General features: G+C 40.5%; 1 protein-coding gene across 2 annotated transcripts; it reads right to left on the reverse strand.

Annotated features, from left to right (window-relative positions):
* Nucleotides 1–12,398: 12,398 nt before the first annotated feature.
* Nucleotides 12,399–14,630, reverse strand: FOXI1 (forkhead box I1). 2 transcript variants are annotated; one of them, XM_072348522.1, is made up of 2 exons: nt 14,060–14,630; nt 12,399–12,673 (listed from the first exon to the last, which is right to left on the reverse strand). In XM_072348522.1, exons 1-2 carry the CDS (start codon nt 14,628–14,630, stop codon nt 12,399–12,401), a joined length of 846 nt encoding a protein of 281 aa, XP_072204623.1. The 2 variants fall into 2 exon arrangements, with proteins under 2 accessions (XP_072204623.1, XP_072204622.1); XM_072348521.1 differs by having other exon boundaries at nt 12,399–12,952; nt 14,057–14,630.
* Between the last annotated feature and the right edge of the window lie 752 nt (nt 14,631–15,382).

Consider the following 15,382-nt stretch of genomic DNA (forward strand, 5'->3'; position numbering starts at 1 on the left):
AAACCCAAACTGTTCTGTTTTAACATAAATTGTTTGCTCTGAATGTGCCAATGAAGGTTTGAATTTGAATGAGAAAAAAATAATGCATAAATGGGAAAGGCAAAATTATAAGACATTTTTGGATTTGATTTCAACCTTAAATGGTGTAAGAATCTGTTAAGTTTCCTTTCTTCCCTGAGTGGATGTCAAATTTTGTTTCCAGTTTAGCTGCAAAAACTAACAGCCAAAGTGCAGTTGCAGTGGCAGGCAGCGATTTGGTTGTGTTTGTATTTCTGGACACCAAGAAGCCTCTTTTTGTGCATGTTTCCTTTTCATTGACACTACACACATGGGAAAGGGATGTTGTGCTTATTTATGTACTGTTATGTATAGAACGTCAGTGACTTTAAGACATAAAATATATTTAGATGTATCTTCTGAAGAAACTATTTCAAGATAGGAAAAAAAAGTAAACACAGTAAATACAGATCTCGTAATTGAGTTTTTCAATAAATAGTAGACTGATGCAAGTAGAATTGCTTCAGAAGACAACAGTTACAGATTTTTGAACTTTCATGATGAAAATCTTGCTTAACTAGGAGTAGTTTGTTTCTGCATGCTTTACTGATTTTCTACATTCTAAGATGATAAATATGCACGATCATATCTTTTTGTGTTTCGTTTCTTAGGTTCCATGTGTTAGTGGTATAAAAAATCATCTGCGTGCGCAACATCTTCTCATTACTTAAGAGATCTTTGGGAGTACTAAGAATTGCATGGGAACGGAAGTAATGCAGTCACTAACCACGCGCCACAGGCACTGGGGCACTTAGAATGTACTTAGGATTGAAGCACCAAGTCAGCCAGCAGAAAGCCTCATCATAAACATGCCTAATCAACATGCAGAGTGCAGCTGCTTACCACTGCTAATCCAAAGTAACTGCAGAATGATCAGGGCTATTCAAACTCTGTTCCACTGTAAGACTGCTTTCTAAGAAAATACTGACAGAGTTCCTGCTGGGCCTAAAAATCTGTAGAGTGCAGTTAAAATAAATGTATATACATGTATGTAAAAATTAGGAGTCTGGAATTTGAGCAGCCACCAGAATTTGGTGTGAGTGTACCTGATCAATGGAAATACATGTTGACTTTTTTCCATGAAAGTTAAGGAGGGATTACTGTTTCTTTAGAAAGCTGCACCAAGAAGGTAATTACACGCTGTAGGTTGTGATCACATGGATAAAGGTCTAAAGCAAAGCTGGGTGATGATGTTTCTATAAATACCTTTCATTGCAGCATAGGGAACTGCACTGTGTCACCATTTTTAATTGAGCATGTAATAACCCCTAGTAACAGCAAACTAAAACCATTGGTAGGCTATGGGCTGTGTCCTCCATGTCCCCTCCATGAGCAGTGTTCAAAGGTAAGAATAAAGCTGACAAAGCATGAATTTTTTAAAGCCACCTGAAGAAATTACATAATTGCTGTATGAAATTAATTGTTTCCATTGAGGTTGTACCAAGCAAATGGATTTGTGTGGATTCATTTACCTGAATTGAGTTGCTCTGCCAAGTTCAGGCCCATCTTCAGTTTCATCCCCTTCAACACAAGCCAGACCGGTGCCTCTAGAGAAAGAGAAATAGAAACAGTTTTTTAATTGTATATTCACATTTATGTTCATGAAAAGCAGCCAGTTTCTGTGAAAAGCTATTCATTTCTCTTCCAACATGGTCTTCCACTTGCTGCAGAAAGTACTGCTCCGAGCATGAAATTCTCCAGCTCATTATAGAAATGTGTGAAGTAGTGAAAGAAGCCAGGGTAAAATACAGGACACCTTGTTTTCTGCTGTTTTTTATTTCCTTACCAGGGAAATACTGAAGCAGCGTGCACAACATAGAGCCAGCGTACTGTTGCTTACCTCGTAACTCTCATCTAAATTCAGGAGTATTTAAAGGTTATCACTTGCTTAAGTGCTTTACCCTGTTATTCAAAACCAGCCCATGCACCTCTGCAGAATTCACTGTGTACAGTAATACACAGATCTTTATATTATGTACAATTGCCCAATGAAATGTAATATTAAAACTTCCTACAAATGTAAGGTGAAAAATGCCCTTTCTGAATGTAATCTGCAAACCCAAACTAATTATTAGATGAATAATCTCAATAACTACACTGTAAAATGTAGTAATGCTGATCACAGATAAAAATAACAACCCCCCACCCCCACCCTGCCTCTCTACCAAACACACAAGCACCTGAGGAGCTCTACAAGTCATGCAGAAACCACTGCAACACTTAATGTTCAGTAACTACAGGATGTAGTTAGTAACCCCTGCTCTGATCCTCGTGTCTGATCTGTGTGTCCCACATAAAATGGAAGTCTGGAAAATTCACAGACATTCTGCTTGCTTGTCAGAGCTCTCAATGCGCATCCCAGGGATCAGGTCAGTCTTGTGACTGTGTCTGTCGACTAGTCATACTGACTGTGTCTGTTGGTATTTCTCCCCTTAGCTATTATTTTGGATAACAGGCCATTCCAGACATCATCTGCCCCAATAATGATGTAAAGGATTCATCTGATTGCAACTGATAGCTTCTGTTTCACTCATATTCCATATTAATGTATAGTTTTATTTTTTTAAGTAGATCCAGCCTATGCTATCCACAGCCTGCTTGACTGCTTCATTTTCTCATTATCAGCTACCATCAACAGGTTTTTCTAGAGCTCTGACCTTATTTTTCCCCCTGCTGCTCAAGGTTAGGAATGTTAAATACACTTTGTTGGTGGAAAAATGTCCTGATTGAGAATATTCTGTAGGTTTTCAAACTTAAGGGTCGCCTTACGACTTGCCAGGGAATAAAAGAACATGCTTCTTTGCATGTTTATTTGCATAAATAAAATCCCCAAACATATAATTTTTCAATAATTGCTTTAAATAGCAAACGTTCTGTAGAAAAAAATGGAAATGTCATAGTGCAAGCAAACCTGCAGGTGCCCTGCACTGTCAGTGACCCTTGCTCATATGGAGAAGGTTTCAGGTTGTCATGCTGTTTGGCTGCATCTATTTTATATCAAAAATATGGAAGTATACAGACCGTATACCAGGAGAACAATGACTTGTCCGCATGCTTGCTTATCTTATCATGTATTTACTTACAGTGAATGGAGACAGAATTACATAAAACCAGATTTGGGGAGTATCTCTCTCCGTAATTAGCCACAGTTACCTCATTTTTGTTACCTCCAAGTAGAACAAGAGACGGTTTTGTGGTTCTGGAAAAAAGTTCAAGCTTTGTGAACTTTGCATTTTCCATTGGAACACATGTGGGATCAATAAAACTTAATGCAACAGTCAAATAATTGAAAGAAACACCACCTGTTTAGTAATGAGGTCATATGTGAGATAACGTTATCAGTACAGTCTCAGTAGTATATATATAAAATGCAATACTTGAATATACTCTTATTACGCACATCCTTCGTAGTTCTAGCTGTCTCCTAGAGAGCTTTGATAGCAGACAGCTTGCAGCACAGAGCAATGTACTTTTTCACAGAACTGTTCATATAGGTATGCTAGTTTAGTTCCATCAGAGATCCAAGGGTTTGAGTTGTGGCAGCCCTAATGCAGGGAAAGCTCTGAGAATACTCGTATTTTCAGCTGAAGCCACACTGTCCCCAACAAAGCAATAGGCAAGGAGTGTGAGTAAACACCAATCCCCGCATCCTTTCTCCTTCTCCCCTTCCTTGCAAGAATCCTGCTAGACTTTTTTTTGTGTGTGTTTTTTGTTTCATTTTGTTTTGTTGAGTGAAAGTAAAGCCTGTAATTTGAGATCTGCCCACTTGTAGTGATACAGTAAAGTGTACATATACCTTGTGGACAACTAATAGTTTGAGTATAGTTGGATGATGGCACTATTACCAATAAATAACCAGGTTCCCAGCTGTCAGGGAAGAAAGATAGCACTTAACTTTCTTTGAACTTACTGCATTCTTAGCATTCTTTCCATAAATCATTTAATAGCTGCCCTATTCATAGGAAAATGTGTAGCTGAAGCTAAATGTTTGGTTTTTTTTTTTCTTCCTCCACTTTTTCATTGGAGGGAACTGTAATAAATTAATCTGATTTGCATGCAGGTTTGCATACACAAAGCTCTTGGCATGAAATTGCAAACAATAGGCTGTTTTTGTCAGAACACATTGTTCAAGCCGCATAAAAAATTGCTACTGAGATATAAGGCACATCAATATCACCCCCCTGCTCTGTAGTACCGGTTCTGTGCCACAACAAATCCACACCTCCAAAGGTGACAAAGAAATCAACTCAGTAGCTTTGTATCTCTCCTTGTGCTGGGGTCTAAATAATGTCCATAGTTTTGTGGTGCATCCTAACAAGAGGACAATTCTGATTCCTAGATGAAACTGCATGCAGAACAAATAAAAAGCCTTCCCTGATGACACAAATATTGTTCCTCCCTTTCAGCATGCTGCCTGGAAACATACTTCAGTTCACTTATGGACATAATTAGCTACTATCTATGTAATACTTCCATGAAACTTCTGGCATTGCAGCATGGAGCAGACGCTCCTGCATCTGATGGCACACAGGAGTCAAAGTGTATTATTAGTCCAGCTGGACATACTGAGATCATAAATTACCTAGGCACAGTATTAAACATAGGAATAAGCTCTTCTGACATGGCATGTAATTACAGCACAGCTACTGAGTGCTCTTCATGGAATCTATCAGCACACCAAAGTTTAGCTCTGCTTGCCTCTTGGAAATACACAAGCAGAGTTTGATGATGACCCCTTCATTGGCCTGCTCACCTTACTTATCTTCTGGAATCTGTCAGAGGAACAGAAGCAAGAAGAACAAATTCTGTGGAGAACTGATAATAGGAGGCAAGAGGAGCAATTTTTGTCTGGAAAAGATTAAATGGAAGCAATCGTAATAGTTTAAAGCAGTTAAATACACTAAATATGCCTAACAGTTGAAGAATATTGCTGAAAAGCTTTGTCATGTGTTGTGTATTCCATAGGGAAAGCACATTAAAACAAACAAATAAACAAATGAGAGCAACAAATAAACAACGTGAAGAGCAGAAAGCTTCTGTCATGCTAGGACTAGGCTGCTCCCTTCCAGTTGCAGTGCAGACAAGAGCATGAAAAGAGGTTCTTACACCCTCACACCAGTGTACTCTGCAAAGTGAGGTGCATCAGTCAGTATTTTATGAACGGACATGGAGCTGAGTTCTCCATTTTCAATTTAAACAGAGATGAATTGACATCCTTGGTACTTTGTGAGGCTGTTCCATAAGAGATTATTTCAGGAACTTTTGACAAAGGAATAATAAACAGCTTTTTGCCAACTAACTAATTTAGGAAATGAGTAGCATGCAGGTTAGAAATGAGGGTCAGCTTCTGCTAGAGTTTGCATGACTGTCTTTCTTCTTAAGTAGCAACAGATAACCATGGATGGAAGATACGCTGACACAGAATTAGTTGCACAGTCTACAGCAAAGAAATTTGGAGAGGAACATTTCTGGGTTTAAAATGAATCGAGACAAGGTGAGGAGAAAAAGATAATCTGTATTGCAATTTAGCAAAGACAAGATACACAAACATTGTTTCTGGAGGTGAAGCCTGAAAATTAATTTGCACAGCATATCAGAAGAGTGTATATTGTGCAAGTCCACTCAAGAAGGATCCTTTGTGTAGATGAAAGTCCTTAAACTAGTTTACAATATAAATAAGAAAAACTGAGGTGTGTTTCTGTCCAGGTACTCACAGTCATGGAGGTTTCTAGCATGTGACAAGTACCAGCTGTCAGAGAGCAGCACCTCTAGCAGCACAGATTCTTGTGGTTGTCAACATTTCAAGCTCAGGAAGCTAAAGGTTACCACGAGTGGCAAACTGCGTGTTCATGTTCAGACTTCATAGATCTTAAAGTCTGAAGACTTTGGCAAAAGAGTAACACAGCTCTGGGTCAGCTCTCCTCAAGTTCCATTGGAAGGAGTTTTAAGAATTGCCGTGAAGTGCTTTCAGCTGGCAGTGCCATGAATTGGCAGTGCTACTGGGAAGAAGTTTATTATTTTACTCACCTGCAAACATATTCACACAAAGCAACAAAGAAACTATTGACTAAACTGCTAAACAGTGAAGAGTTTCATAATGTATCCCATCATGACAAAAAAGCACATTGTAATTCAGAATACATTTGGCAAAATTCCTGTTGCTGTTCACCAGAGAAACAAATTCTGGCATCGCTTTAATTTTATTTTCATTTACAGCTACCTGTGCTACACATCTTGGTGTCATCTTGGATCACAGAGTAGCATTTAATCTCTTGTTGGTCTTCACAGAATCACAGAATTATAGGGGTTGGAAGGGACCTCTAGAGATCATCGAGTCCAACCCCCCTGCCAAAGCAGGCTCCCTACACCACGTCGCACAGGTAGGCGTCCAGGCGGGTCTTGAATATCTCCAGAGAAGGAGACTCCACCACCTCCCTGGGCAGCCTGTTCCAGTGCTCCGTCACCCTCACCGTAAAGAAGTTCTTGCGCACATTCGTGCGGAACTTCCTATGCTGGAGTTTCAGCCCATTGCCCCTAGTCCTGTCCCCACGCACTACTGAAAAGAGACCAGCCTCGCCACTATAGCTCCCACACCTCAGGTATTTATAAACCTGGATCAAGTCCCCTCTCAGCCTTCTTTTCTCAAGGCTAAACAGACACAGTTCCCTAAGTCTCTCCTCGTAGGGGAGATGGTCCAGGCCCTTCACCATCTTTGTGGCCCTCCGCTGGACTCTTTCCAAGAGATCCCTGTCTTTTTTGTACTGGGGAGCCCAGAACTGGACACAGTATTCCAGATGAGGCCTCACCAGGGCAGAGTAGAGGGGGAGGATCACCTCCCTTGACCTGCTGGCTACGCTCTTTTTAATGCACCCCAGAATGCCATTGGCCTTTTTGGCTACAAGGGCACACTGCTGGCTCATGGCCAACCTGTCGTCCACCAGGACGCCCAGGTCCCTCTCAGCAGAGCTCCTCTCCAGCAGGTCTTCCCCCAACCTGTACTGGTGTATGCAATTATTTCTACCAAGATGCAAGACTCTACACTTGCTTATGTTAAACCTCATCCGGTTTCTTACTGCCCAGCTCTCCAGCCTGTCCAGGTCTCTCTGAATGGCCGCACAGCCTTCAGGCGTGTCAGCCAATCCTCCCAGCTTCGTGTCATCAGCAAACTTGCTGAGGGTGGCCACTATCCCCTCATCAAGGTCGTTGATGAAGATGTTGAACAAGACTGGACCCAGCACAGACCCCTGGGGGACACCACTAGTCACAGGCCTCCAGCCAGACACCGCACCGCCAACGACAACCCTCTGCACTCTGCCAGTCAGCCAATTCTCGATCCACTTCACCGTCCACTCATCTATCCCATACTTCCTCAGCTTTGTTATAAGGATGTCATGGGGGACCGTATCAAAAGCCTTACTGAAATCAAGGTAGACTACATCTACCGCTCTCCCCCCGTCCACCCAGCTAGTGACATCTTCATAAAAGGCCACCAGGTTGGTCGAGCACGACCTCCCCTTGGTGAACCCATGCTGAGTACTCCTGATAACCTCCTTTTCTCCCAGTTGTCTGGAGATGGCATCCAGCACAAGCTGTTCCATCACCTTCCCTGGGACAGAGGTGAGGCTGACTGGCCTATAATTACCCGGGTCATCCTTCTTGCCCTTTTTGAAGACTGGGGTGACATTGGCCATCCTCCAGTCTTCAGGCACCTCCCCAGTTGGTCTTGTTGGTTATCAGTAATGGGATGCCAGGCAGTCCAGAGTTCTACTGTTAAATACAGATTTTAAGGCTTATTGAGACAGAGATTTTCTTCAGTTGATCACGCTTTACTTCTTTTCCACTTACTAAGAACGCTGCAGTATGTTTGATAAGAATGAATGAAACCTAAGGTATTTATAATTTTTTTAATATATTTTGCACAGCATCGTGCAGTCTCTTTTTCTAATTACCTTTTCCAGATAAGCAAGGAATGAAGAAGCTCTACTATAATTGTAAAACAAGGTAAACAGTCAGCAGACATATTTGTCTTGCTAATTGTTTGCCAAGCACTGAAAGAGTGTTCCTTAGTCTGTATCATTTTAGATTTTCAATGTGTGCTGTAGAAGTCTCTCATTGTTTACAAAAAGCAACCATGGTTTGCAATAGCTATACCATTTTTTCCCCCTATCATAGAATGGATTTACAGGGCACTGTGAACTGGCTTTCACTTGATGAAGGAAGGTTCTGTCCATCGGCCCTTCAAGCAAGCACAAATATGATGCGCCTGTCTATTAACTTCTTTCCTCATAATCCCCCCAAACCAGGTGCTGCATGGACTACTTAGGTTAGTGTTAGCAATTATTAGTAGTATTTTTCTCAAGCCTGGTTCATTTTGACTGACTCATAGGATGGATTGAGTACTAAAGCATTAGCATAGACAGTTATCAACATCTGAAATGCAGTAACAACCTACATGAAGGCATGATCAGTGGCAATCGTGTTCAGCCAGAAGAGTGTGTGCTAGCAGCTGCTTCAAAGTGAATATTAAATGTGTTCATAACGTATGCAAACCATTACCATTAATAAAGTAGATGCCAGTACAGAATGATCTTGGACTATTTTGCCTAATCCAGCTGAAAGCTCCACAACAAACTCAGCCTTTAAAACAATTATGAAACACAGAGTAAATTGCCGCCAAGATTAATTACATTTCCTGCATGTTGATGGTAACATGAGATTTGGATGACCTCATTGTTAACAGCCCTCCATTCCCCATCTATTGCAGACTATCACAAATGTTGCTTCTCTGTCTTCAGAAGCTTCTTCTCCTAAACTGTCTACAATTATCTGATTATCTGATCAATGACCTGCTTTGGATTTGGTAGATGAGTGAGTCTCTTCTCTGCATTACCTCATGGCTTCATTTCACTTAGATCTAGTAGACTGCCTTTTTTTATTATTATTTATTTATTTTATTTTTATATTTTAAGTTTATGAAGATTGTTGATTACAAATCACTTTCTTTGCTACATACATCAAACTGTAGGTGGGGCTCTACCTGGACTGCTGTGGAATTGCACTGCTGGATTCTAGGATTTGCAGCTGATCTCATGACAAGGTGAACAACACTTTCTGTGGGAAACCTCACTGCCCAGACTTCTGCTGTGTAGCCCCAGATCTTTAACATGATTTGCGACTCAAGTCTATAATGGAAACATGGAAAGCTGAAAACTAATGCTAGAGCAAACTAGAGCTGAAGTGTTGCAGATTTTCCTGCTGCAAATGCAGGACACAGAACCATGAAACTGCAATAAGAATCCAGGGAAGGTGTTTCTACCAAGGTGGATGAAGATGAAACTGCCCAAGTGGTTCAGCAGCTAATCTTTGGTATACCTCAACTACATCTAGGAACCTATTTCTCATTACTCAAGGCACACTGTCTGCCACTGAAGGCTTCTGTCTTTTCAGTAGTTTTGTGATGACAGAGAAGTAGGAACCTATTCTGACCATTTCACGTCTGGCTGTGGTTTTGGTGAGACAGGAGTAACCTTTAACAGCTAACTTTACATTTACACCAGGAACAAGTAATTGAAGAATCAAGGAACACAGTGCCCACTTTGGTATGTGAAGATAAGATAGCTACATTTCAAAACACAGTAAGAAAGTAACAATCAGTCAATCAATCAGGAATCATCACAGACCAAATCAGTGAGAGTTGTTGAAGCCCAGATTACATTTTCAAGCACCACCAATGTAAATGTAAACATTTGTATTATAGCATATAACAGTAGATGTTGGTAATATAATGTAGTTAGAAACAACAGACAAAAACACTAAAGAAGAACAACAGTACAGAGGCTTTTCATTCCAAACACCATGTAGTTACCATACTGGCAACATACATGGATAGGAGCGTTACCTTAGGAAGATCAGTGCTGCTGCTCATACAAGCACAACAGTTTCCTTGCAGGTGCCAGACTGATGTGCAGGAGCTCCAGGAACCTTTCAGTGTGACTGGTTATCAAAGCCAATCCTCTCTGAAAAAAAAAAAAAAAAAAGAAAAAAGAAAGAAGAACATTTATATTTTTTATTACAAAGATTTCTGTTTTTATGAATAATCGCTCATGTGTGCCATGCAGATAATTTCCCACTCCTTCCTTGAATAGCAGGCTCATCACCAGATTTGGTGCATATCAAGCTAGCTGGAGGGTCATGGGAGAGCTCACTTACCCCTGCACTTAGGGCACCCAGTAGGAAAAATACCTCTGCCTATGAAGTACCGGCATGTTAGAAGTACTTCCTCATTACCTATAGGCCAAAAGCATTATTTGCTTAATAGTCTCTGGGAAGCAAAGTCTTGTCCTGTTGGAACCACATGTTAAATGCAACACAAATGGACAAAGGAGCTGCTTCCTACTGTCTGCTGTTGTTCAGCAATATCATTCTCCTTGGTGCAATTTGCATTTCATTTCTCCCATACTTTTGCTCTGTAAGTCTACAACGGAACATTTTGCATTTAAGGAGCAAAGAAATCAATTCTGTCTGTTTTCTGAACTGTGTTCTCCACGGGAGCTGCATTTTTGGGCAGTCTGTTGTATTTTTACTGGATCCCATGCATAACTGTGCTGACTCAATGCATTTCTCAGTTGTCACATGAACAAGTCTCTGTAACAAATGCTGCTGGCTGCTGACTTGCAGGGCATTCTAGGGCTCACCTGGGCTGGTACTCATGGAATGGCTGTAAAATTCAGAGGGTGGAGGCTACAGCTCAGGCCTCAATAGAAAAAAACTTACAGTCATGGCAGAAGGTTATTTTGTTATCTGCCATGGAGGGAGGTTTCAGCTTCCAAATGAAAACTCCTAATACTGAGTTCAGTGAACAGTCATAACAAAATGATCAATGAGAATGCAGAAACGATTGCATTCATTCTTTGGCTAATTAGCATGTGAAGATATAGTCTGGTTTCTGAAATGATTGGCACCACTTAGCTCCAACAGGGCAACTGTAGGGATTATTTTTCTTTAGTGAAAGCATTTTGCATACTAGCAGCCAATTGTATTCCTCAGGCATGCAAATTTGGATTCTCTAGACAGATCCCGTCTCACCCCCTGACCTTGAAGATTTCACTAGGTTTTCCTCAGGCTAACTGCACAACTCCAACTATTAAGGAGGCTTTTAAAGATGTAAGAAGTGCAGCACACACACATTCGTATATACAAATTCTTTATTAAAAATGCTTCTGGTGTGGCCTGTAACAAAACTATATCCATGTAGAGTTAAAAAAGATAATCAAGACAAAGCAGCAGCTATTACAGTGCATTAATGTGTTGTCCATCATTCTGGAAGCCTGATCCGTGCATGGCTGTGTAAATGCCAGTAAAACATGGTGCCTTCATATGTTGCAGGCTCTACAGTATGAGATATTATTTTACATAGATATGAAACTGGATTCAATTATTGGTTTGAAAAAACTTCATTTATTTGAACTTTTGTTTGTGGTTACAGTAGAATAATAAAAAAAAAAAAAAAAAAAGCATTATTCCTAATATTTACACAAAACAATTGCATGGACTTTGTTACAAAAAGGAAGAAAATATATACAGCACAGAGACATTTTCCACAGAATTTGACCCTGTACTTAGGATTTAAAACACAAAGATCTGATTGCTCCAGCAGAAGGCAGCTCCATTATATTTTGTCGTGCTTTGTTTCAGTTTCAAAATGAATGGTGCATCCCTGATTATGCTAGCCTGCTTCACAACCACATTCCCCTTAAGGGTGAAGCAGCATCAGACTTGAGGCAACATATGCTCTAGTAGTAGAGAAATTTAAAGAGGACATTCACTCATCCCCTGCTAGTTATTACCCACTATGTAGTAGTTCTTGTTGTAGATCCTTCAGTGTCTCGGAATAGCTTTGTTCAAGTAAGAACTTACCAAGAATCTCTAGTACAGACAGCCTGTATCAGCAAGAGAGGTAATTTACAGATATAGCCAATTATATATTAGTGTTTTAAAAGCACCATAGCAAAATTAGTACCATGCCAGAAAGTTTCATCCCTAAGACAAACAGTAACTCCTCTCAAGTATGTCCACAGGGGACCATGATTTGTAGCAGTGCAAACACAATCTCCAGCAGACTTCTTCGCTATTCTTGCTGTTAAAATCCCTCCATTTTTATATGGAGCTGCCAAATGTGGAGCGCTTGTAACTTGAGTAAGGATAACAGCTAAAACATTTGGGACTGTCAGAAGGCAGGATGCAATGCAGGTCATAGAGACAACAGACTAACAATAATCATCCACCCACAGGTCACTCCCTCTCATAAATAGCTATATTTTGATGTCTTAGAGATCTCTTATTTAGACCTCTGTCCCCTCCCTGGAAAAAAGAGTGTTATTTGTGCTGATACTACTGTAAAAATGGGTGTTAAACTGGTTGAGCACTGAGTTGCTATAGCCGAGGTGACTAGCAGGCACAGAATTGGACCACTCTCCCACACCGTGACTGGGAACATTAGAGAGTGGAGAGTAGGAATTCAAGCCTACCATATTCTGTCCCATTTTATCAGTGGGTTCAGCATTAAGTCCCAATGGCACTGAGCGACCCACTGAATTAGAGCCGTTAACATAAGCAGTCATAGTGGAAATGAAGTTACTAAGGCATGGACTACTGGAAGATGGAGGCGGAGATCCTTTATCGGGTGGATTGTCAGTCCCAGATGATGAGTTTTCCAAAAGATCCTGATGCTCCACAGCTTTGGGGCTGCCAGTCAAGGTGTTGTCCTCGGATTTCTCAGATGTAAGATGGGCAGAACTAGCCCCAATATCAGACTTCCTTTTCCTCTTCCTGCGAAAGTTGCCATTGTCAAACATCTTTTCACAGTTTGGGTCCAGAGTCCAGTAATTCCCTTTTCCTGTCAAGGATGGACAAACACATATTTTCTCTTTTAAAATATGCCTGCAGTCAGCAAGGAACAGTTTTCTTTGACTTTTCAATTTTATTTTCACAGAAACAGAGAATTTGCAAGAGTAAAAAAAAAAAAACCAAAAAAAAAAAAACCAAAACAAACAAACAAACAAAAAAAAAACAACAAAGAACATGTTTTGCAACCACACAAAAGCAGAAGTCTGCTGAATTCTGAAAAAATAATGTTTTCCCCTGTGTCCTGGGGCCCTGACTCTACACACAGCTAGAACTGCAAGTGGAGCCACTTGGAGGACTTGTTAGTTTTACTTTTTGTTTTTCTTGGTGGGGGAATGAGGTTTTCGCTATATAACTGGTCCTCCAAATTTACAGCAGTGAGCAATCAAACCCCATAATGGGTTGCTCCTGCACATTCAGTGGGGTAGGATAGTTTACATTTTTGGCTCTCTCTGGCAACATAATCGAATGGCTTTTAAATGTCCCAAAAGGTTCCCAACAGATACAGACAAGAAAAAGAAAAATTAGAAAAAAAATAAAAGAAGAATCTGATGACATTTCAGCCGGTGGGTTGGGAACAGCCAAAGTGGGATTGCAAGCAAAACACTACTTGAAACAAAACAAACGCAGCCTGCTCTCCTCATGATAATTATTATTTACTCCCTCAAAGCCACTGGACTTCTATGATTAGTCTGAATTTTCTTTACCCTCTTTCTATGAATCCTCAGTTAAGTTTGGTACAATCCATATGCATTACACCAAATGATTTCTGAATGTGACTTCTTCAGGCTGATCCTGTGTTTTGTTCTGGAGAAGATTTAGAGCACTAAATAATCTCTTTCTCTACAGAGATTTGATAAATTACATTGACTCAGAACTCAGCTATGCATGCTTGCCTTCTAGTGCAGCCCTATGAAAAAAAGAGAAGCTACTTTGTGTATGTCCAGAATCCAGGCTATTGTGTCTCTTCACATTGCATTTTACATCACAAATTGTAAAAAAATAAGAAAGAAAAAAAAAAAAAAAAAGCAGAAACTATTTCATTTTTAGATTAATCACGTTTAAATAGAAAGGAGAAAGGTGGGGGCAACTATACCTGGATCATCTTCATCTCTAGGCACCTTCTTGAAACAATCATTAAGAGACAAGTTGTGCCGGATTGAGTTCTGCCAGCCAGCCTTGCTTTTGTTGTAAAATGGGAAGTTGTCAGCCACATACTGGTAGATCTGACTGAGAGTCAGCCTCTTTTCTGGTGCTCCATGGATAGCCATGGCAATAAGTGCAGAGTAGGAGTAAGGTGGTCTAACCAACTTCATAAGCTCTTCTTGGGATGGAAGAGGAAGCCAGCCAAGATCTGTTCCTCCCAAGCCGTGCATGTTAGGCAGGAGCTGCCTTTGCATCCCATAAGACTGAGGAATGAAAGGACTGGCATTGGATCCTGAGAGATACGGTGGTGGAGTAATGGAAGGTCCATTTAGCCACAGGTAAGGATTGGGTGTGCTGTTGTAGTCCGTTGTCTCAAAGGTGCTCGGTCGCTGTGGACTAGGAATATTCTGTGGATGGAAGAAGTTCTCATAGTAGATATTCATTTCTGGAGGTTCTTGACCAATATTTGGAAATTGTGGGCTGCAGCGTGGTGGAGAGTGCGCTTGTGGATCAAAGGAGCTCATGCTCTAACACAGACAGCTGATAAGTTATGACACACCTGTGCTAGTGCTCCTTTCCTGAGACAGGTGCATCACCTGTGCCCTTCCCTACTTACTTATGCACTTGTAAGTGTTTTGGCTTGGACTGCAGGCTCCGCCCCGTGGCCCTGAGTGGCTGCAGATTAGGATGATATCCCTTTTGGAATGCTGGCAGTCCCAGCCAGTCATTGATGTCACATCAACTAAACATGAAAGTTACAACTTTTTATCTTCTTAAATGAATGAAGGAATTTTCCACTAATGTGATGCACATAAAGAAAGCCTAACGTGCCTCGAAGTTAAAACCCCTGATCACACATCCACCTCTTTTTACCTTTTACAGTGAAGATTTAGCATGGAGTTTTTGTTTCTTTTTAACTAAAAGCAGTTTTGTTCTCTTGCTGGTAGCACTTCATAGTGCAAAAACTGTTGTCATTTGTCAGTGAAACGGCAGGCAAACTTAAAATTAAAAGAAAAATAGAAAAGGTCAGACCTCCTTTTCCTTCTGTAACTTTAATTGCAACTTCCTTGTACTTCCCCCTAGGCAATCACAGTACTAGAGGCAAATTCTGCAACAGGGTACTCACGTGAGTAATCTTATTGATGTAAATGGATTAATCTTATGAGGAAAAAAAAAAAAAAAAAAACAAAAAAAAACCCCAGGCTTAATAATCAAACCTTTCATTAGAGCTTACAAACTAAAATGGGAAATTTTTTTGTTTAGTTTTTGCTGCTTC

Source organism: Excalfactoria chinensis, chromosome 13 (genome assembly GCF_039878825.1).
Source record: "Excalfactoria chinensis isolate bCotChi1 chromosome 13, bCotChi1.hap2, whole genome shotgun sequence".
Classification (NCBI taxonomy): domain Eukaryota; kingdom Metazoa; phylum Chordata; class Aves; order Galliformes; family Phasianidae; genus Excalfactoria; species Excalfactoria chinensis.